Source organism: Mesocricetus auratus, unplaced genomic scaffold (assembly GCF_017639785.1).
Source record: "Mesocricetus auratus isolate SY011 unplaced genomic scaffold, BCM_Maur_2.0 Super-Scaffold_100691, whole genome shotgun sequence".
Taxonomy (NCBI): Eukaryota; Metazoa; Chordata; class Mammalia; order Rodentia; family Cricetidae; genus Mesocricetus; species Mesocricetus auratus.
In genome coordinates this window covers 5,099,061-5,121,575 of record NW_024429267.1, presented here as the reverse complement: position 1 = coordinate 5,121,575, position 22,515 = coordinate 5,099,061, and the positions used below count along the sequence as shown (strand labels likewise).

At 38.6% G+C, this 22,515-nt stretch overlaps 1 protein-coding gene across 4 annotated transcripts in view; it reads right to left on the bottom strand.

Annotated features, from left to right (window-relative positions):
• Positions 1–428: 428 nt before the first annotated feature.
• Positions 429–22,515, bottom strand: part of Dpp8 (dipeptidyl peptidase 8) — a 46,039-nt gene continuing 23,952 nt past the window's right edge. For 3 of the 4 annotated variants that reach the window (XM_040739446.1, XM_040739448.1, XM_040739447.1), the window contains 9 exons: positions 21,028–21,107; positions 17,428–17,580; positions 17,053–17,188; positions 15,893–16,038; positions 10,119–10,265; positions 8,825–8,977; positions 6,961–7,103; positions 6,226–6,337; positions 429–2,513 (listed from right to left, as the gene is read on the bottom strand). In XM_040739446.1, coding sequence (XP_040595380.1) covers positions 2,391–2,513; positions 6,226–6,337; positions 6,961–7,103; positions 8,825–8,977; positions 10,119–10,265; positions 15,893–16,038; positions 17,053–17,188; positions 17,428–17,580; positions 21,028–21,107 — 1,193 coding nt within the window. In that variant the 3' untranslated portion in view covers positions 429–2,390. Of the gene's footprint in view, positions 2,514–6,225; positions 6,338–6,960; positions 7,104–8,824; positions 8,978–9,598; positions 9,750–10,118; positions 10,266–15,892; positions 16,039–17,052; positions 17,189–17,427; positions 17,581–21,027; positions 21,108–22,515 lie in introns of those variants that run through there. The other variant, XM_040739449.1, reaches the window with a different exon arrangement.

Below are 22,515 nucleotides of genomic sequence, written 5' to 3'. Positions count from 1 at the left end.
AAACTCTTGCCTTTCTCATTGACATCCACAGTCAGAAGACAGAGAGTTCTAGAGTGGCTTCTGATTGCTCCCACTAACCGATGTCTTCCACACCACTGCAGTCAAATAAACCCAGCCAAGCCACCTGTGTGCAAGTGTGCAAAGCACTTTCTCCCTAGAGAAGTAGGGTGGCATTTAAATGACATGGCCATGAATGCAGTCCCGTGACAGCAGAATCTAGAATAAGTGAAGTTTTCTAAGGTTTGTTTGCATAAAATAAGAATGTCTTATTACTAAGCAAACTTAAGGGTGAGAGACTTCAAAAGGGTGGCTGAGAGCTACTTTATGTTACTCCTACTTAGAATGTAAGAAGCAGCCCTTGGAGGCTAGCTGGTCCAGCAATACCACCTTCAACAGTCAAGACAGATACTTAAGTCATGAGGGAAATATTTTGTTGGGGAAGGAAAGTTACCCAAATCAGTTTAATTTAACTTTGAAAAATATAAACAAATTTTGGCACGAGAAAATGTCATAAGCATGAAAATCAAAATAGATAGACAATAAGAAAAAATGTGGACTCTATCATACAGCATAAATACACAGCCAGCAGATACCAGCCCTCCCTTCCCCATGGTCACCTGCACCAACCACCTCTGATCCGACTGCTATCATCCTCACTAACACAGATTGCTCTTCGGAAGGGACCGGCTGTGGTATGGAAAAACACAGCAAGTTTTCTTGGAGTGATTTTAAAATTACTATTCCTAAACACTGAAGTTTGTGATTAAAAAGGGTCAAACCCACAGGTGCCTGGCTCCAGTGGGACCCATCTAATACTGGAAGGCCCTAAAGGGCAGACACCAACCAGCAGTTGAAAGCTCATGTATTCCCTTCATAGTTAAGCAGGAAGGCTAAACCAGGAGGATGTCATGGCCGATTAAAAAACTGTTGATAGGCCTTCAACACTGAGAGCGTCATGGTTTGTCAGGGATTAGTTTACGGCAAACAAGTGGTCTGGAAACTTTTTATTTTAAGCTATCTATATCTAAGTTACATTCAAATAAAAAGTTTGGGTCATGGTGGTGCATGCCACCTTTAATCTCAGCACTCAGAGGCAGACGCAGGCAGATCTCGGTGACTTCAAGGCCAGCCTGGTCTACAGAGCAAGTTCCAGGACAGGCTCCAAAGCTACACAGAGAAACCCTGTCATGAGAAACCAAAAAAAAAAAAAACAACCAAACAAAAAAGTTACAGTTTAGATTTGCAAGGTTTCTAAAGTTGAAAAGAAAAATAACAAAAAGCTGGAATTATAAAAGTACTCCTCCGAATGCTGACCATGTAGCTGTACTGGCAAAGCCTGACTTCCTAGTTCTGGTTCCCAGCCACTCAGGAAGTTTACATTACCCAGGTTTTCTCATGAGTATTTCTGCAGAACTATCTCTGCTCAGTTCTTAAGCAGAGCCTCGCTGCCTCCTTTCCCATCACTCCTTGCACCAGGGTCTCCCCACTCCCACTGTAATCCTTCTACCGCCTGGAAACTCTGGAACATTTTAGTAAGGAAAGACCAAATGAAAATGGGCACCATTACATTTTCAGAATACAAATGAATGTGTACATTTTCTGTCCCTAAAAGGACAAAAAAACTTGCCTGCTAATTTTCAAGCTCTTAAATAATTTGATTAAAAAACTTTTTTTGCCTGTAATTGTCAACATCTTGAGACTTGTGATTAAACTCATGCTACATAGTTACTTGCCTTTATATGAAAGGAAACCCCACTCCATCATATCATTAAAGAAAAAGGAGAAGTACTTATACTAGATGCTGTTTAAATTGGTTAAAAACTTGTCAGAGCCCAAGTAAGTATCTTTAGGAGGCCACTAAGTTATCCTTGAAAAATCATTAATGACTGGGAAAGTCATAAGCTTAATAGTAATTAGTTCATGACATGCTGGATACACCCCAAGTGACGAAGCATAAGCTATTCAATTAGACGCAAGTGCTATCAAATCCATAACTAGTCAGAGATCCTGGAATTGAACCAAACCAATCACTACTATCATCATATTTTAGAAAACTCAGAAGTATACTGTAAAATCCACTAATTAAGTCCAAGAGACTTATACGGCTAGTGAATGTGAAAATAGGCTAGTGTGAATGTGGTGCTGATGCTTTGCTTCTTTCAGTATCCTCGTGGTACTGCTGAATCTCTTGAAAATATGTCACTCAGTTCTGTGTGCATGGTTAAGGTATTAGATTACTATCCATTAACTGCAGATTTCTGCTTGGCACCAAATTTACTTTCAGAAGTACATCTTACATGGCGGGTACCAAAGTACGATCATCAACTCTGGTTTCTCCATTGACTAATCCTCCGCGTTTGGTTAGAGAGTGTACACCCGCATTCTAAGAGTTACATCACTTTCAGAGCAGCAATACGTGATCCAAGGTTCTCCTGAAGGTAGTGCAACAGGTGCAGTTCATAATGTTCTCCAGACTCGGGAACTCTGATGCTGTGCCTCTCCTGAGGGTAGATCTTCACAACAGAGAGCAGAGGCAAGAAGAAGAGTTTAGTGATGTTCCTCTTCACAATGTATTCATATACTGCTTTTTGAGACTGGATCTCATGTATGTAGCCCAGCTCAACTAAAATTCACTCTGCAGCCAAGGATACCCTCAAACTACAGATCTTCCTGTCTCTAGGGCTCATGTGCTAGGATGCTTTCCAGAGATTTCTAACTGGATTATCACTATGGAACACGGTCTCTCTGTGGTACTGCATTAATTCATATTATCTCACAGCTCTTCTTATGAGTATTTATACACCTAACTATAAGGCTTCAGGAGGATTCTTCAGTGGTTCATTACCTGAGTGTGCTCTGTGTGCTTCCAAGAGTTCTTGGAAACCATTTTAAACGCCATACAAGGTCTAAATTACCTTTAGCCCAGCATATGGAAGGTGGGAGGTGGAGGTAGGAGGATCATGAAATTAAGGCCAGCCTGACCCTACATAGTGAAATCTCAAAAAACAAAAAAAAAAACCCAACCAACACATAAAAACTATGTAAAAAAAAAATCTGTAGACAGCACTGGCCTTGAGTGATTTACTGTGCTGCTCTGACAATGCAGAATTAATGAATTCAAGTGGTGGTGACCTAGTGAGGCACATGGTGAGGTATTATATTATCCTGGGAGCTATAGTAGTCTCTATCACATAGATGTAGTAAAAAAGAAACATGCCACTTTCATTTAAGTGGTAGTAAAAATCAGAATTTTATAAACTAGAACCTTGGGGTAGACATTTTTTAACCCTTATGCTACATGATGTTTTAACCAGCAGCTCACTCCACCTCAGCTGCATACTATTAGAGTGTGGGACTATAAAAATATGGGCATGAGGGGCTGTCTAGATGGCTTAGCAGTTAAAAAGCACTGGCTGCTTGTTCTTCCAGAGGTCCTGGGTTCAATTCCCAGCACCCACATGGCAGCTCACAAACCATCTGTAACTACTGTTCCAGGAAATCCAACACCTTCATACAGACACACATGCAAGCAAAACACCAAAGCACATAAAATAAGAATAAATAAGCCGGGTGTTGGTGGCACACTTTTTGATCCCAGTACTCGGGAGGCAGAGGCAGGTGGATCTCTGTGGGTTTGAGGCCAGCCTGGTCCAAAGCAGTACAGAGAAACCCTGTTTTGGAAAAAAAAGAAAAAAGAAAAAGGGGGCTTATGACTCTAATCATAGCACCTGGAAGGCAGAAGCAGGTGGATATCAGTGAGTTCAAGGCCAACTGAGTCTACATAATGAGTTCCAGGTCAGCCATGGGTACAGGGTGAGACCATATCGCAAAACAAACAAACAAACAAACAAACAAAAAAACCAACCAAATAACCAGTTCACCACAAAAACAATGAAAACAAAAATGTGATACAATAAAGAGTCAATACTGGGAGTTGCTAACGTGGTGTTTTCCAGGTATCAATTCAAGAGTAAAAATATTAATTTAACGTACAGTGGATTAATTTTTTTCAGATTTATTTTATGTGTATGAATGTGTGTATGTATGTGCTTGAGACCAGAGGTCAGCATAAGACCCTCTAGAGCAGTGCTTTTCAGCCTTCCTAGTGCTGTGACCCTTTGATACAGTTCTTCATGTTGTGGGGACCCCTCAACTATAAAATTATTATTTTTCCAGACAGGGTTTCTCTCTGTAACAGTCCTGGCTATCCTGGAACCCATTTTGTAGACCAGGCTGGCCCCAAAACTCACTGTCATCTGCCTGCCTCTGCCTCCCAAGCACTGGGATTAAAGGTGTGTGCCACCACTGCCAGGCCATAAATTTATTTTTGTTGTTGCTCATAACTATAATTTTGCTACTGCCATGAATCGTAATGTAAATAAATGATATTCAACCTCTCTGAAAGGGTCATTTGACCCCTAAATGAATCATGACCCACACGTTGAGAACTGCTTCCTTATAACTAGAATTACAGATGGTTGTGAGCCATCATGCGGCTGCTGAGAATGGAACCCAGATCCTCTGAAGAGCAACAGGTGCTCTAAACCCTGAACCATGTCTTTAGCCCAAGAAAGGTCCAACAGATTTTAATGTGGCAGAGCATGAAGTTTTTATAAATATGACTTTAGCTTTCTACAAAAGATAGCTTGAGGACTAACTCATTCTTTCCACTTCTTAACATGTACTTAGATAAAATTTTCTTCATGTACTTAGATTTAAAATCCCTCTCTCAAAAAGTTGGTGTTGGTGGCGCACACCTTTAATCCCAGCACTCGGGAGGAAGAGGCAGGCGGATCTCTGTGAGTTTGAGCCCAGCCTGGTCTACAGAACGAGTTCCAGGACAGCCTCAAAGCCACAGAGAAACCCTGTCTCGAAAAACCAAAAACCAAAACAAAAAAAAAAAACCCCACTAACTTAAAATCCGTCTCTCTCTGTGTCTCTGTCTCTCCGAGTGTGTGCGCGCGCGTGCATGTGCTTACACCCATGTGTATGGAGACCATAAAAGGACGCCAGATCCTCTATAGCTTGAGTTACAGGCACTGGTAAGCTGTCTCACATGGATTCTGGAAAGTGAACTAAGGTCCTTCCTTTGCAAGAGCAACAAGAGCTCTTAACTACTGAGCTGTCTAGTCTGTTTTCATATATTTCAATCAAAACAACACACCAGACTGAAAGCAGAAACGTGACTTCTTCAAGGGGGTATTAATAAAAATAAAATAACAGCATTTTTTCTCAGTTCTTTTGGAATTATTTTCCCCCAAGATAAACATGATTTGTGTTAACATAATTTATTATTATTCTTTTATGTATTTATTTTTTAAATATTTATGTATTTAAGCCAGGCATTGGTGTCAAACACCTTTAATCCCAGCACTAGGGAGGCAGAAGCAGGTGGATCTCTGTGAGTTCGAGGCCAGCCTGGTCTACAGAGTGAGTTCCAGGGCAGCCTCTAAAACAATACAGAAAAACCCTGTCTCGAAAAACAAAACAAACAAACAAACAAACCAAAAAGAAAAAAATTATGTATTTATTATATAAACAGTGTTCTGTCTGCATGTATGCCTACATGCCAGAAGAGGACACCAGATCTCATTACAGAGAGTTGACAGCCACAATGTGGTTGTTGAATTCAGGGCCTCTGGAAGAACAGCCAGTGCTCTTAACCTCTGAGCCATCTCTCCAGCCCCAGAATAATATTTTTTTAAAAAGAGGATATCATGTAGCGCAGGCTTGCTCTCTATGTTGCCAAGGCTAATAATCCTGGAGTTCTGGTCCCCATGCCTTGACTTCCTGAGTGCTGCGGGGATTACAGGTATACACCACCACACCCACTTCACCAAAGCTACACAGAGAAACCCTGTCTTCGAAAACACAAAACAAAACAAAGCAAAGCAAAGCAAAGCAAACCAAAACAAGATCATGTAATATTTCCTCACTCATTAAATGGGAGAATGGAAGCAAAGGAAGACAGTGATTGGGTTGAGCAGCCACTTCCAGGTCTACAGGCTAAACAAACACAGACACATAAGCCATGTAATTGGATAGGCCATGTTTTGGTCAGCCTTCAGTAGAATCTTAGTTTTTCATCAACTAAAGACTAGTAACTCTGCCTATTACTTTAGTGTTCTGGGGTAGAGTACAGACACATTCCTCATTTTGTTAGCGTTCAGAGTAATCTTTCACTACTTACCACCACATTGAATTTGAAAATGTGGAACAACCCACCTGTAAGTCATACGGCTTTCCAGCCCTCACTAAAAAACTCAGCAATATACTGGTGTGTGCAAAATGAACATTCTCATCCAAGAACCCGTGCAAGAGGAGTAAGCGATTTGGTCTGGAGAAATAAAAATATTAGAAGATTAGGCAAGATAGAAGAAGAGCATTAGGGCTGACCACTATGACAGGTAATGTTTCTGTACTGTTAGGATGAGGACTCATTATTTCCAGCATTAAATCTGTAATACAGTAATCAGACACCACATGTAATGGAGAAGGAAAAGAAAGGCATGCTCAGCTTCTTATTAGTATTTACTGCATGTGCCTGACGACACGTTTGTGAAAACAGTCGTTAACAGACTTCCTTCCACTTTGACACAATTACAGACTTAATTTCTTTCAGTGTAAGCAACTGCTTCATATATTATTTGTAAAGATAAATAAATAATCATAAACACATTAAAAATCCTTCTCCTTAATACATTATCTGAACTAGCTTTTAATTTGCTCTGAGTGGCATCCATTCCACTCCAGCAGTTTAGCAGCTAGTGGCAGAACACTTGTCTATGCAATGGTTTGGACTCAATCCCCAGTACTGAAGGGGTAGAAAAAGGAACTTTTTAGTATTTACAAAACCTTAATCTTAGTTTTAGCTTTCAGTATTTAGTTTTTGTCATCATTCTTAAAGTTTTAAAAATACCATTTAAAGTCAATAGCCTTCATTTTAAAGCATTAACTTACTCTGAGGGGAACTTCTCCGCTTGCATGGCCACAGATCCTAAGTAATAGCCCTGTTCATTCTGGTCAGGGTGACCCATATAACGTTCTGTGTATCCTGTATCATAGAAGATCCACAGAGTGACTGGGGCCCCAGCAATAGCAACCTGCATATAACAACATGGACAGTCAGCTGTGCCCCAGAAAAGAGTGCTAGTAGAGAGAACTTACAACGGCAAATGTATAAGCTAAAATTACCCTTGCAAGGCTTTGGTCCCTACTCCTGGGCACACATCTCAGACATGCAGAAGCCTAAAATCAGGAGCCAAGGTCACAAATCTGATACTCTGTGAGTCAGTAAGCCTCATGTCCCACAGGCATAACCCACACCAACTCCTAAACCAGGGGCAGTTGAAACACAAGCTGTAAGTCTCTTTATCCAAAGCAGGTACTGAATGAAAGTGTGAGGACAGCCATGAAAACCAACCCCCACTGGGAAACAGGTGTGACAACTGCCAGCTTGATATAAAAAAGCTCCTACTGGGGGGCTGGAGAGATGGCTCAGAGGTTAAAAGCACTGACTGCTCTTCCAGAGGTCATGAGTTCAATTCCCAGCAACCACATGGTGGTTTACAACCATCTGTAATGAGATCTGGTGCCCTCTTCTGATGTACATGGAGGCAGGGTGTTGTATTTGTAATAAATAAATAAATCTTTAAAAAAAAAAAAAAAGCTCCTACTGTCCCCCCACCCCCTTTTTTGATTTTTCTCAAAACAGGGCTTCTCTGTGTAACAGTCCTGGCTGTACAGGAACTCACTTTGTAGAGCAGGCTGGCTTCAAACTCATTGAGATCCGCCTGCCTCTGTCTCCCAAATGCTGGGATTAAAGGTGTGTACCACTAACACCCAGCCAGCTTTTTTTTTTTCTTTTCAACGCAGAATTTAAACTATTGGACTATACTTAAGTAAATATGCCTCATTTAAGGCTCCTATATAGTCTTATATTTAGATATTCTAATTAACTTGCTTTATTTTAAAGATAGTGTTTCATTATGTAGCCCAGGCTGGCCTCAAACTGGCAATCCTTCTGTTTCTCTGACCCAGGTCTCAGGACTACAGGTGTGTGCTGCCAAGCCTGGCTACTTTGTTTCTAAAGATTACTTTTCTCATAAACAGGGCATGGTAGTCTACGCCTGTAATCCCAGCACTTAGAAGTTAGAGGTAGGAGTTCAGAATCATCTTCAGCCACACCAGAAGAGCCAGCAGAACACATGAAACCTTGTCTCAAAACAGACTCCCGAAACAAAAGATTAAAGAATTTCTCACTTTAAAATAAAAATCGTATTACTGACATAAAAAATTAGTGAGCTGGGTCTATAACTTGCTAGTAGAGCATGTGCCTCGGTATACAAGAGGTCCTGGGTTCAAATCCCACTATTACCAAAACATTAAAGAACATTTCAGTTCATTCAATATGATTTTTTTTAAGTGCCAGAGACCCAGCCTGGGGCCCTGTACTGGGCATAGATACATTGAGGATTCACTTAGGTTAAGCACTGCTAGCTGTTGAGGGTATGCCAGGGCATAGAGCAAAGTTGTCGGTCAGTGATTAAACAAGTAATTACAATCCAGGAAGTATAATGTGTTTCACTAATCATAACTATCATTCTTTGGAATGTATAAGTAGTTATAAACTGGTGCCCAAGCTGACAGCTGTTTTAAAAGCTAATTAATACTACAGATACATTTCCCATGTTGTAAAACACATAAACTGGACATTCTACAATATTGGCAACACCTGGCCTTTCAGAAAAATCATTTTCATTTGTCTTCAATTAACAGAGAATTCTGCTCAATTACAAAAACAAATATAATAGTAGCCACATACCCTGAAGATATCGGATCTCTGCATTAATGCCATCAGGGAGAGGTAGCCTCCATAGGACCAGCCGTGGATCCCCACACGATCCAAGTCAATGAAGTCATACTGAGACGCTAGGTACTGGAGTCCTTCCACTTGATCATCAATTTCTATTTGACCCTGTCAAAAATGGGGGATAGCTCACTGGTTCTCACACATACTAGTCTTAGAGGATTCTTTTAAAGCTGCTTTGTGTTTTTACTAAAAATTCCTGGAGGGTTTCTTTTATTCAGATTAGAATTTATTAACAACTGATATTCTATTTTCCCTCAAGAAATTAAAAAAAAATACATTTACAGGTAAGGGCCTGCTGCTTTCTGTTCTACCCTGCTGGGAGTTTAGTTTCCACACAGTCATCAAGTTCTTTCCCGTCACTGCCCATACTGCCCCTAGCTGCAGGGTGTCTCCCACTCCATTTGTTCTGTTGTCTGCTAAGAGGCCAGCAACTTCCTTGTAACAAGCCTTCCTCTATCCAAAGACAAAAATTCAGCCCCTTTAAGAGATTGATTAATTTTACTTCTCCTTTTAGCACTTAGTGCAGTAAAGCAAAGGCCTGAACTTCCTTTCTTCTAGCACGATACTTCTAGCAAAACTCTGGATGTCCTAATTCCTTCCAGCACCACCCAAGACATCACTTGGCCTGCCAGTGTACACAGTCTCACATCACTGAGCCAAAACCAAAAAATAAAGCAACAACAAAACTTACATGAGAATACAACATAAGGTCAAAGAACTGGCTGTGGGAGGCCATCCCATGTCTCACTCAGCATGTCCAACACACTGGCAGCCACAGGGACTGCCTTACTGTGCAAAAGGAACATCGGACTGCCATCATTTCCCAAAGCAGCAGAAAGGACCTGGGGCATCTCTAAAAGGTAGCATTTAAAGCTTCCTGCAGAGAGAAAGAGGCTTGTCACAAGGAAGGAACTACCCAGTCGGTTTCCCTCTTCACAGAGGACAGAACAAATCTCAGTTATTCCTCAGCAGTATATGGGACTCTGCAAACGAAATAGGGCTGCCTTGTGGCTAAGGCCAAAAAACAAACTGGAAAGGGAATTTTTCTGTAGAAGTGGCTGTACCTCAGCTCCTGGGAGATATACAGGTAGACAGGAGTGAGCCTAATGTAAACCAACTGTACCTTTTATCCCACTGCTCAATTCTAACACATTCTCCCTCACTGTCACTCAGGTCCTCCCCCAACTCAAATAAACTGTAAGAAAATGAAAACATATGGAAAAGAAAGTGTTCTATGCTCACACACCATTTTATATTTAAAGGCGCCTTCAAATTTAAGCCCTCGGTGACAGGATCCCCTATTGTCTATCACCACAACCACGTAACCCAGGGAGGCCAGGGTATTCAGGCGGAAATACTTGACTCCTTTAAATCGATTGTTCACCAGCTGTACCTAGGAAAGAAACATGTCTTCAGTGAATTATGTGGCAGCATACAAATCATGAGATGGAGACACTGCAAGTTAGAAAGCTGAATGTACTAACTATTATCTTGCCTTTAAAATGTAAGTATGAAGTGATACATTTTTAAAGTTTATTCAGGTCTTTGAATGTTTATGTTGCTCCATGCTTAGTTTTACTCTCAAACCCTCATAGCAAATACCACACAACTGCAGACTTCATTCTAGCTCCAATAACTAAGATTTAAGTAAGGTAAGAGAGTTAATCTACCCCACAGAGAAAGCTGCTAAATTAAATACTCTGAAGAGTTATGCCATTCAAGTAACAGTGAAAAGGACAAATTAAGAATATCTTCCCTCCCTACCTGTCTCTTCTGGAGTTGTTGCTAAGTGACAGTGGAAAGATGTAGTTTATTTGTTTTTGTTTTTTGAGACAGGGTTTCTTTGTGAAACAGCTCTGGCTGTCCTGGAACTTGCTCTGTAGACCAGGCTGGTATCAAACTCATAGCCTCTGCCTCCTGAGTGCTGGGATTAAAGGTGTGCACACCACTGCTTAGCAAGATGGATCATTTTAATGAACACTGTGATCAGCCCAGTTATCTTTTGCCTGTTATTAGTGTGAAAGTATCATAATTTTAACATTATTTTATCACCCTAGAGACTACACCTTAAAGTGACCAAGAACATAAATGCATGTTGGTGCTTTATTAGAAATGGAGTTGTTTCTAGTGAAAAGATGATTCCGTCACACCCAGCATGTTCATGTTCATGCTCAGGGCACTCATGAAAGGGTAATCCCATGGGATCATGGTGGAGCTGAGAACCTCCTGTCATCTAATGACAGCACAGCTGGCATGACATGGTGCATTACTCCTGTGTTTGGGGCTATGATATGCAAACAAGCTACTGCACTGCCAGTGTTATCAAAGAGAGCACATGTAATTATGCACTGAACAATGACTGGTAACAGATGACTAGGTTACTGGTGTTTGTGTATGTGTGTATCTGGCAAATGTGGGGGCTGAACCCCGGGCCCTGCACATGCTGGGCAATCAGCACTGAGCCTCAGGTCCCTTTCACTTCTATTTTTACAGAGAGTCACCAAGTGGCCATGGCTGGACTTGAATTCACTGAGCAGACAAGTCAGGCTTTGAACTTTGAATCCTGTCTCTATCTCCATTTCTCCCAAAGCTGGGATTGCAGGTGTGCACCCCCAGGTCCAGTTTGTATGATATTTTAATCATTATTTGAAGAATCCTCCTGCTAATGATAATGAAAAGAGTTTAGGGCCAGGTGGTGGTGGTGGTACACACTTTTAATCCCAGCACTTGGGAAACAGGGGCAGGGAAATCTCTGAATTCAAGGCCTGTTGTGGAATAATATTTTAAGATGTATTACATTTGCTGGGTGGTGGTGGTGCACACCTTTAATTCCAGCATTCAGGAGGCAGAGGCAGGCGGATCTCTGTGAGTTCAATACCAGTCTGGTCTACAAGAGCTAGTTCCAGGACAGCCTCCAAAGCCACAAAGAAACCGTCTTGAAAAACAAAAACAAAATAAAACAACCACAACAGAAAACCCCAAAATGAGAGGGAGCCAAGCATAATGGTGCATGCCTTTAATCCGAGCACTTGGAAGAGGTAGGCAGATCTCTGTGAGTTTGAGGTCATCCTGGTCTATAAATCAAGTTCCAGGCCAGCCAGAGCTACACAATGTAGCTCTATCTCAAAAAAAAAAAAAAAAATAAATAAATAAATAAATAAAAATTGGGGGTTTGGATGGAGAAATGGCTCAGTGGGTTAAAAGGCCTGCTATGCAAGATTGGAGACCTGAGTTTGATTATTTTGGAACCCATTAAAGGTAAAGTTTTTCTGACCTCCATATGCTCTGTGGAACCCCCTATATTTCATGCATGCACACATATAAATACAAAATAATTAGAGGGGTTGGGAAGGCTAGGTGCACTGAGGCTTGCAGTCTCAGCCACTGAGGAGGCTAAGGCAAGAAGACCACTTGAGCCTAGGAGTTCTGGCTAGCCTGGGTAATAAAGTGAGACCTCCTCTCACAAATCAAAAATAAACCAGGGAACTCTTGACTAAAGTAGTCATGCCATTTCCTTGCCCATTTTACCATGTGAGGCGCCGCTCTCACCAAGGTATTGAGATGCAGCTCCCTGGTAACTGAGGAGTCTGTTATTCTCTCCTACACACAGTTGCTACCATGTATCTGTATTCTGTGAAATGTCCATACAAATCTTTGATTTTTTTAAAAACTCAGTTATTAGCACATGATGTGGGATGTCCTTCTGTATATATGTTTCTCTTATTGGTTGATGAATAAAATACTATTTGGCCAATAGAGGCAGGAAGATATGTGGGGCTAGGAGATGAGGAGAATTCTGGGAAAGGTAGGAAGAGTGAGACCTTGAGGGACACCATGTAGAGACCAGGAAGACAGGACATGCCAGGTGTTCTCTGGTAAGATAAGGCCATGCAGAAATACATAGATTAGTAGTTATGGGTTAATAATTAAGAGAGAGTTAGCCAATAAGAAGCCCTAGCCATTGGCCAACAGTTTAATAATTAATATAAGTCTTTGTGTGTTCATTTGGGGCTGAAGTAGCGGGATCTGGTGGGACAAGAAAACCTCTAGCAAGAAGCACACATAAGCAGCATTAACTAGATTGGAGTTATTAATAACAAAAAAAAAGGATATGAAATTGTGAAAGAGACAGGAGGGAGCACTAGGACAGATGGAAAGAAGTAATCAGCAGTGATTGGATATTTTATGTGCATTGGTGGTATTTTGCCTTCATGTATGTCTGTGTGAGGGTGTTGGATCCCCTGGAACTGGAGTTACAGACAGTTGTGAGCTGTCATGTGGGTGCCTGGAAATGAACCCAGGTCCTCTGAAAAGTCAGTGCTCTTAACCTCTGAGCCATCTCTCTAGATCTAGTTTTTTCTTTGTTTTTTTTCAAGACAGGGTTTCTCTATATAACTTTGGAGCCCGTCCTGGAACTTGCTCTGACCTTGAATTCACAGAGATCCACCTGCTTTTGCCTCCCAAATGCTGGGATTAAAGGTGTGTGCCACCAGTGCCTGGTTTAGATTTATTCTCTAATTCTTTAAAAAAAAATCTATTATTACTACTGTGGGGTGTGCATGTATATACTAATTGTCTGTGAATGCCCCTGTCGGGGAAGGGACAATTTTAGGACTTGCTTTTATTCCACTGTGGCTCAGGCAATTGAACTTGAACTGTCAGGCTTGCATGTGTGGTAAACTCATTTACCTGCTGAGTCAGTCTTTTCATAATTTTCATAAGAATATATATGATGATATATATATATGTTATATATGATATATATGTAATAATATATGTATATATAATATGTATATGTATATATGTATATGATATATATATATAATAATAATATATATGTAATAATATATAAATATTAATATAATATATATATAATAAATAATGATAAAAATAATAAATGATAATAATATATTATAATAAATAATAATAATAGATAATATAATATAAATAATAAATAATAAATAATAAATAATAATAAATATATAATAAATAATAATAATAAAAATAATAATAAATATATAAATATAATAAATAATAAATAATAATAAATAATAAATAATAAATATATAAATAATAAATAATAATAATAAATACTTAATAAATAATAATAAATAATAAATAATATACTAAATAATAATAATATAATAATAAATCAATACTAAATAATAAATAAATAATAAATAATAATATATTATATAAATAATAAATATTAACATAATAAATAATAAAATATATATAATATAAATAATATAATACTAATATATATAAATATTAAATATAATAATATATAATAAATAATAATAATAATAATAATAATAATAATAATATATAATAATAATAATAAATATATAATAATAATAAATATATATATAATATATATAATAATATATATAATATATAATATATAATATATATATAATAATATATATAATATATAATATATATATAAATAATATATAATAATAATAATAAATATATAATATATAATAATAATAATATATATAATATATATATATAATATATAATAATAAATATAATAAATATATAATAATATATATAATAATAATAATATATATATATATATAAATATATATATATATATATATATATAATATATAATATATATATATATATAATAAATATATAATATATATATATATAATAATATATATATATATATATATATATAATATATATAATATATATAAATATATATATATATATATATATAATATATAATATATATATAATATATATATATATATATATATATATATATAATATATATATATATACATATATATATATATATATATATATATATATATATATATATATATATATATATATATATATATATATATATATATATATATATATATATATATATATATATATATATATATATATATATATATATATATATATATATATATATATATATATATATATATATATATATATATGGATACTCTCACCATGTAGACCAGGCTGGAGATCTACCACCCAATACCTCCAGAGTGGTGCTGGGATCAAAGGTATGTGCCACTACACCTGGCCTATTAAAGGTTTTCATTTTTATTTGTTTTGTTTGTTTGTTTGGTTTTTTGAGACAGGGTTTCTCTGTGGCTTTGGAGGCTGTCCTGGAACTAGCTCTTGTAGACCAGGCTGGCCACGAATTCAGAGATCCATCTGCCTCAGCCTCCCGAGTGCTGGGATTAAAGGTGTGCACCACCACCGGCTGGCAGGTTTTAAGTTTTATGATTTGCTAGTTTTTCTATTAAAATGCTAGGAAGAGCTGAGCATGGTTAAGTGGTGTGAGAGAGAAAGGGAGGAGCAGAGCCCACCCTGCCTGTCTGTGCTCTCTGTGTCTGACATCACTGCAATAGCTGCCAAATTGACCTTCCTGTTTTCAGTCTTAGCCTCTATATAGTCTGCCTCTTCAGGCAGAAACAGGTATTTCCAAAACGTAAATGAGGTATGACTGTTGTCTGGCTCCTTCCTACTTCTATCATTAGCCTTCACCAAAAAAATTTAAAATCCAAGCCCCACTTTGGCATTGGGGGTTGAATCTAACATCACAAATGCCAGGCCAGTGTTCTACCAGTAAGCTAAGCCCTATCCCAAGGTGGCCTCTGTGGTCTTTATGACCTTAGATTACATGGGCCTTGGGTGATCTGAGTCTACTGCTCTTGTCCTACACCCCATCCTGCACCAACAGTATCAAGGGGTTCTTACTCCAGGGCCTTGTTTATTGTTCCTTTTGCCTGGGAAGAAGGCTTAACAGCACTAATTTCTTCTCAATGTATATATCATAGGACCTCTGCTACTATTTTGGGAATGAATGAATATAAATGTAAGTTACTAGAGATTTGACACTCTCTTCTGAACTCTGCAAGCATCAGGCATGCACATAGTGCGGACATACATGCAGACAAAAATACTCATACACATAAAATAAAAATCACCTAGAAATATATACATGTATGTACATATATTTATATGCATTTATATACTCACCTGGGGACCACCATATATGAAGAGCACAGTGGGGTATTTCTTTCCAGGTTGTAGGTCATGTGGCTTATACAACATCCCATACAGTGTAAATCCAGTAGTACTTTCAAAAGAAAAAATTTCTGGAGGGGTATAGTCAGGAAGAGGACCTGTGGGTAGCAACAGAGCCTGTAAAGAAGTTCTCAGAGGCACTCTGCAATCTGAAGTCAAAGAAGCAAGTACTGAAATTCAGCTCTCCTCCCCAACACCTACCACGCTTCTCTCAGGTTATCAGTTTATTGTTTATCTAATAAACAGGCATTTGTAAACAAAATGAATGAATATCAAATTGTCTTTTTCAGACTCAGATGCATTGAGTTTTGAATAATCTTTGGAGTCTAGGAAGCATTAATATGCAGAACTAGACAAATATGTAGTGCTAAGTTCAGTCTTCACTTATTGGTGGTTAAAGCACATACCTGATTAGAAACAGGCAGGCATGCATTTCAAAAAAGTTGTGGGTAGGGAACGAGAACCTTATATTTAACTTAGTCATTTTAGCCTGTTCATAGCAGGTGCTCAACATATACTTGTTTCTGATCAATTTAGCCACCACCGCCAGGCTAAATTTTCTTTTACAATTTATTTATTTATTCATTCATTCAGTTTTTTGAGCCTTGGTTCTCTTGGAACTTGATTTGTAGATCAGGCTAACCTTGAATTCAAGCTCTCCAAGGGATCCAAAGCTCTCATATGGCCTCTATGGCACACAAGTGGCACCCACACCCAAGGGACACACACACACACACACACATGTAAAGAAAGATGGTGTTAGGTAATCTTGCCAGTTGTGAAAATGAACCAATGAACCAATGAACCGCTGGGCATGTTTGTGAGGGATTTTCTAGATTAGTTTAACTGAGGGAGGTGTGTACCACCACCACCAAGCTCTGAATCTGCTTTTTAAAAAGGCTTTCTAGACATGCTCCTGATTAGACAAAAGGAAACCCAGCTCACTCAGCAGTTTATAGAACTGCAAGTGAGGTCCACCTGAAGCTCAGCAGCTCAGGGACAGGCAAGGCTGAGCAATGAGAAGACAGCCTAAGAGACACAGACACAGGATGACAGCACAGTGCACTCTGGTAACAATCTTAGTTAAGCCTGGGTTCATGGGAAAGGGATACCTGCTGAATCCAAAATGGTGGCCCAAAATTCCTTTGTTTTATGAACGGGGTCATCTTCAGGACTTGAGAGTTTGTAGAGAGACACGCAGTGCGGATTCTTCTGGTTGCTATACTTACTTATAAAGAAGTCACAATGCTAGAGAAAAGAGAGACAACAACAGCTTTCCACAGGAAAGGTAAGGAAGGTTACCCATGGTTACACACTGATGCTGGGGCAAGAGGTCAAGGGGAGTTTGACAAATGATGCAAACACAGCACTTTTCCTAGACAAGGCTTCTGTGGGCCAATGTCACCACTTTTCACATTACTGAAAGGGAATTTATGTGAACACAGGGCTTTTCTATGTCAGGATCCCTCCCAACCAGGACACAGTACCTGACTGAGGCAGCAGGAGTGTGAGTAGCCTCGGTCAGTCAGCCTCACCACTTCTCCAGGGTTTGCATAACTGGTCACATACAGGTGATGCTCCAAGGGAGAGTCTTTGGTGCCTTCAAAGTACACCAGCTTTCTGGCTTCATCAACCCAGATCTGCAAAGATCACAGTACAAATCAGTATCAGCAGAGTGCTGACAAGGACAGCAACACATGGACAGTCCCATCTCATACACAATCACCCCATCTCTCTGACCTGAGATTTTTTTGTCTTTACTATGCTACTGATGACAATGTGATTGGCTTTGCTTATGTCTAAAAACAGATCTTGTCCAGAAGGTAAAAGGCTGAATCACACATGACCGGGAATAATGTCCTGATCAGACTACATTGTGTACTTCCCTTAAAATAAGAGAATTATTTCCTAATAATAATAATAATAATAATGATAATTTTCCAGGGGAAATAGCCTACATTGCACCTCATTTTACTCCTTGGAAGAGATTAACTTTATTTCTCTCCTGCAGCCAGTGCACTGTTAGCTTAGTACTTTTTTAGTTCTTTTGTACAAAATTGCAGAAGCATTTTATCTATCAAGTTGAGAAATAACTGGAATCAACCAGCTTCAGTAACAGTGTAGTTTATAAATACGCAAGGGTAAGATTTATTTTAAGCATTGATACTGGATATGACACAGGGTCCCCAGCCCTGTATAAGTTCTTTTAAGTTACTATCTAGAACTGAATTCACTTAATATTCTTACAAATTATAGTAGTATAAGTAAATGTTTTTCTTTTATTGTTACTTACTTTAAAAATATTCTACTAGCCTACTGAAAATTTTCTATAATTCCAAATGTTTTATAGAGATAAAAGATAGATTCTAAAGTATTATAATTCTCTCCCCCCTCCTCTTTCTCTCTCTCTCTTACACACACCTTTCATTATTAACTTTCTACAGTAGATTCATCCATTTGTAAATGAACACAGTTGCTCTGGGAAACAAACATTCAAGAATCCCCACAGGCATATGTTATTTCTCCAGAAGGTCAGACTGGTTTTACAGCAGAAGCAGCAGGGACTCAGGCCTTTCTACACTGTCTTCACCCCCATCTAGAAGATTCTTTATTTTGTTTCATGTAAGCACTCATATTCAATAGGATTAGAGCCTCCAGAGATGCTTGCTGAACAGATTGCTGGGTCCTACCACCAGTTTCTGAGGAGGACTGGGATGAGCTGACCCTGCAATTCTAGCATGGTCCTAATCAATTTGCATGTTCCACCCCTGGTCTGGGACTACACTGAATATCCCCCTCAACAGTAAGAGTTACAGGAGCTTACGCCTGAGAGCTGTACACAGTTGTCGTAAGAAGTCTGAGTGGAACAGAGTAAAAGCCAAGGTGAAAAAGGCAACATAAATACAAAAAACCAAAGCAAAGATACAGGAAAGAAGAAGAAGAATTTGAGAGGAACAAACACATCACAAAATTTAGTGTGGCTAAAAAACTCATGCCCACAGGGGTGAACAGGAGAGTCATTTAGGTTGCCCAAATAAGGGCCTTTCTGCTTATGTGATTTTGGGATTTATGTCAGTATCATATAGTAACTCTTAACTCCAATGGAATTAGAAAAAATTGTCTTGTTTTGTATATATGTCTGCCTGCATGTGTGCCACAGCACGCATGTGGCACACAGAGAGCCATTTGAGGGAGTCACATATCTCCGTCTACTGTGTGGGTTCTAGGAATGCAACTGTGAGACTCAGCAGCAAGCGACTTTACCTGCTGAGACATCTTGACAACTCAGGAATGTAACATGAATGTCATTTTTGTTATTAGAACCTAGAATTCCACAATGACATTTCTTCCCTCAGGCCCTAGCCAGAGGCAAAACAAACAAACAAACACACAAACAATATTTGAATACGTAACCTGACATCTATGTGAGACCCTAGTGAACTCAGACTTAAAAGGGTGCCTACTGTAAGACTTTATTTTAATGTGCAGTTTTAGACTCCAAGATGCAGGCACTCAGACCGTGCTGAGGTAGCACATCATGGTGGGGGTGTCTTACCCACACTAGTCTAAGGATTTTACAAACAAACAAAAAAAAAAAAAGGGGACCAGAATTTGTGTGCTCACATATGTTGAGGTATGTGTTCACAAGTGTAAGAGTGTATGCTCACTGTGTATGTATGTTCAGTTCGAGGTGGGTGTTAGGCAGGCCTGGTATCATTCAGGCCCTGGAGAGCGGATCTTAGGTTCTGTGCTTGTACCACAGTCACTTCCCCAAAATGAGCCATCTCCTCTTTATTCCACTTTGTCAATTGCCTCAGAGGCCATCAGTATTTCTAAAGATGTCAGAACATGTAATATTTCCATGAATTTAATAAAATCATACTCAGGCCACCACTAGACCCTGGTGGCATACATCCATTTAACTGTATGAGCCAGGAGGAGGAATTTCTAGAGATCAGATAAAACCAACTGAAAGCAAAAGAAAGGCTCCGGTGAAAGGCAGAGGGTCTTCTGGTCAAGGCCTGCCTGCTCTACAGAGTAAAGCTCAAGGCCAACCTGGGCAACTTTGCAAGAAAGACCCAGTCACAAGGTAAACATAAAAAAAGCAGCGGGGATGTGGCTTAACACTAGGGCACTCGCCCAGCATTGCAGCTAAATCTGATTCCAGTTTTGGCCCCAAACCTCACAATCAAAGACTCAATGAATTGTTACAGAAAGCCACATGTTCAGAGCTAAGCTCTTCCCTGTTAACTTTAGTTCAGAAAGCTTAAATATGTGACATAAGACAAAAACAAGTGAATGAAAGGAAATTTCTACCCTCAAGAATGATAAATATAATTTCCCATGTAAAAAATGAACAGTCTATCAGGCCTAAAAGTAATTTTCAGGTTATATGCTAACTCACAACTTTTAAAATCCCTAAACATACAAATTGTTTCCTTACTAAATGGCAATAATATATTTGAAAATGGAGATCTGGCTGGAGCAATGGCTGCTCTTCCATGGTTCAATTCTCAGCAGTCATATGGGGCTCACAACTGTCTATTCTGCCAGTTCTAGGGGATCTGACACCCTCTTCCCGCCTCCATGGACACTAGGCATGCATGTGGTGCACAGACATACATGCAGGCAAAATAATCATACACATAAAATAATAAAATAATGGAAAACGGTAGTCTTTAGTAACTAAAAGTCATCTTATGCCCATAAAATAAGTGAGCTCTATAATGTAAAATAAGATTTAAAAAAATTTATTTTAATATTTTTAAAGACAGAGACTTACAATGTAGCCCTGGGTGGCCTGAAACTTGCTAGGTAGACCAAGCTGGCCTCAACCTCACAGAGATCCACCTGCCTCTGCTTTCCAAGTGCTGGAAGTAAAGGTGTGTATCACCATACTCTGATTAAACTAAGATTCTTCCTTTCTAACAACTTGTATTCTTCTAGGCCCTAACTTAATATTGTAAAACACTGGGGTCCTACACACTTATATACATACATATATTGTATTATTCTTTTTTTTTTTCCTGCACTGTATACACAGAGTAGAAGCTGACAAAACATATCAGTAGAATAAAGAGACATACATTAGATCCATGCCGGCCAAGAACTTCCCATTCACCACTGGTAATTGCTATTTCTTCTTTGATAGGACACTTGAAATCACCTGAAGATGAATACAATCAACATTTAGTACTTTATTCCAGATCATAAACAAATGAAACAATATAGAAAAGTTTTCTAAACTGTCTATTCCAAAAAGCTACAATAAACAAAAACAAAAACATCAATGTAATGAAAATGTTTTGGAACTAGATAAAGACAACAGTTGATAATATTGTACAAAATGACACTGACAAAAACTTAAGTTCAATCCCCTAATATAGTATGTATGAGTGTGAGAAAGAAAGAACATAAATGGAAGATACTACCTTACATCTATCAGGGTGGCTACTAAAAAAAACACAAACCCACACCTGGGCACAGTGACACACCTTTAATCCCAGCACTTGGAAGGCAGAGACAGGCAGATCTCAGTGAGTGCAAGGCCAGCCTGGTCTACATAGTGAGTTCTAGGACAGCCAGAGTTATACAGTAAGATTCTGTCTTCAGAAAATCAAGGAAAAATAAATAAATAGACAAAAAAAAATAAATTCACAACAACTAAGAGCAATAAAACAAACATATAAAAGCAAGAAAACAGGAAATAAGTATTGTCAAGGATATAAAGAACTAAAATTTGGGGCTGGAGAGATGGCTCAGAGGTTAAGAGCACAGGCTGCTCTCCCAGAGGTCCTGAGTTCAATTCCCAGCAACCATACAGTGGCTCATAACCATCTGTAAAGAGATCTGGTGCCCTCTTCAGGCATGCAGACAGAAATGTGTGTACATAATAAATAAATCAAAAACAAGAACTAAAACTTGAGTTGGGTGTAGTGGTACATACCTGCAATCTCAGCACATGAGGACTGAGACAGGACTAGAAAATTGAAAGGAAACCTCAACTACAGAAAGAAACCCCTGCTTTAAGAAAAAACAAACAAACAAACAAACAAACAAAAAACAAATCCAGGGGCCAGAGAGATGACTCATAACCACCTGTAACTCCAGTTATAGGATATCTATCTTCTTCTTCCTGACTTCTTATTTTTTTAAGATTTATTTATTTATTATGAATACACCATCCTGCCTCCATGTATGTCTGCATGCCAGAAGAGGGTACCAGATCATGTGGTTGCTGGAAATTGAACTCAGGATCTCTGGAGGAGCAGTCAGTGTTCTTAACCACTGAGCCATCTCTTTAGTCCCTTTCTTCCTGACTTCTATAGGCACCAGGCATGTATGTGGTACACAGGCATACATAGAGACAAAACATTCATATATATATATATACAATGAAATAAATAAATCTATTCCCCAAATACAAACAAACAAAAACAGAAAGAAATGAAAATCTTTGCATATTGCTAGTAGGAATATAAAAAAGTACAGCCCTTACCACTGGTTTACTAATGATGAAAAATTAAATAGAACATTGAACTTCTGGTAGCTAGACATACCTAAAAGAATGGAAA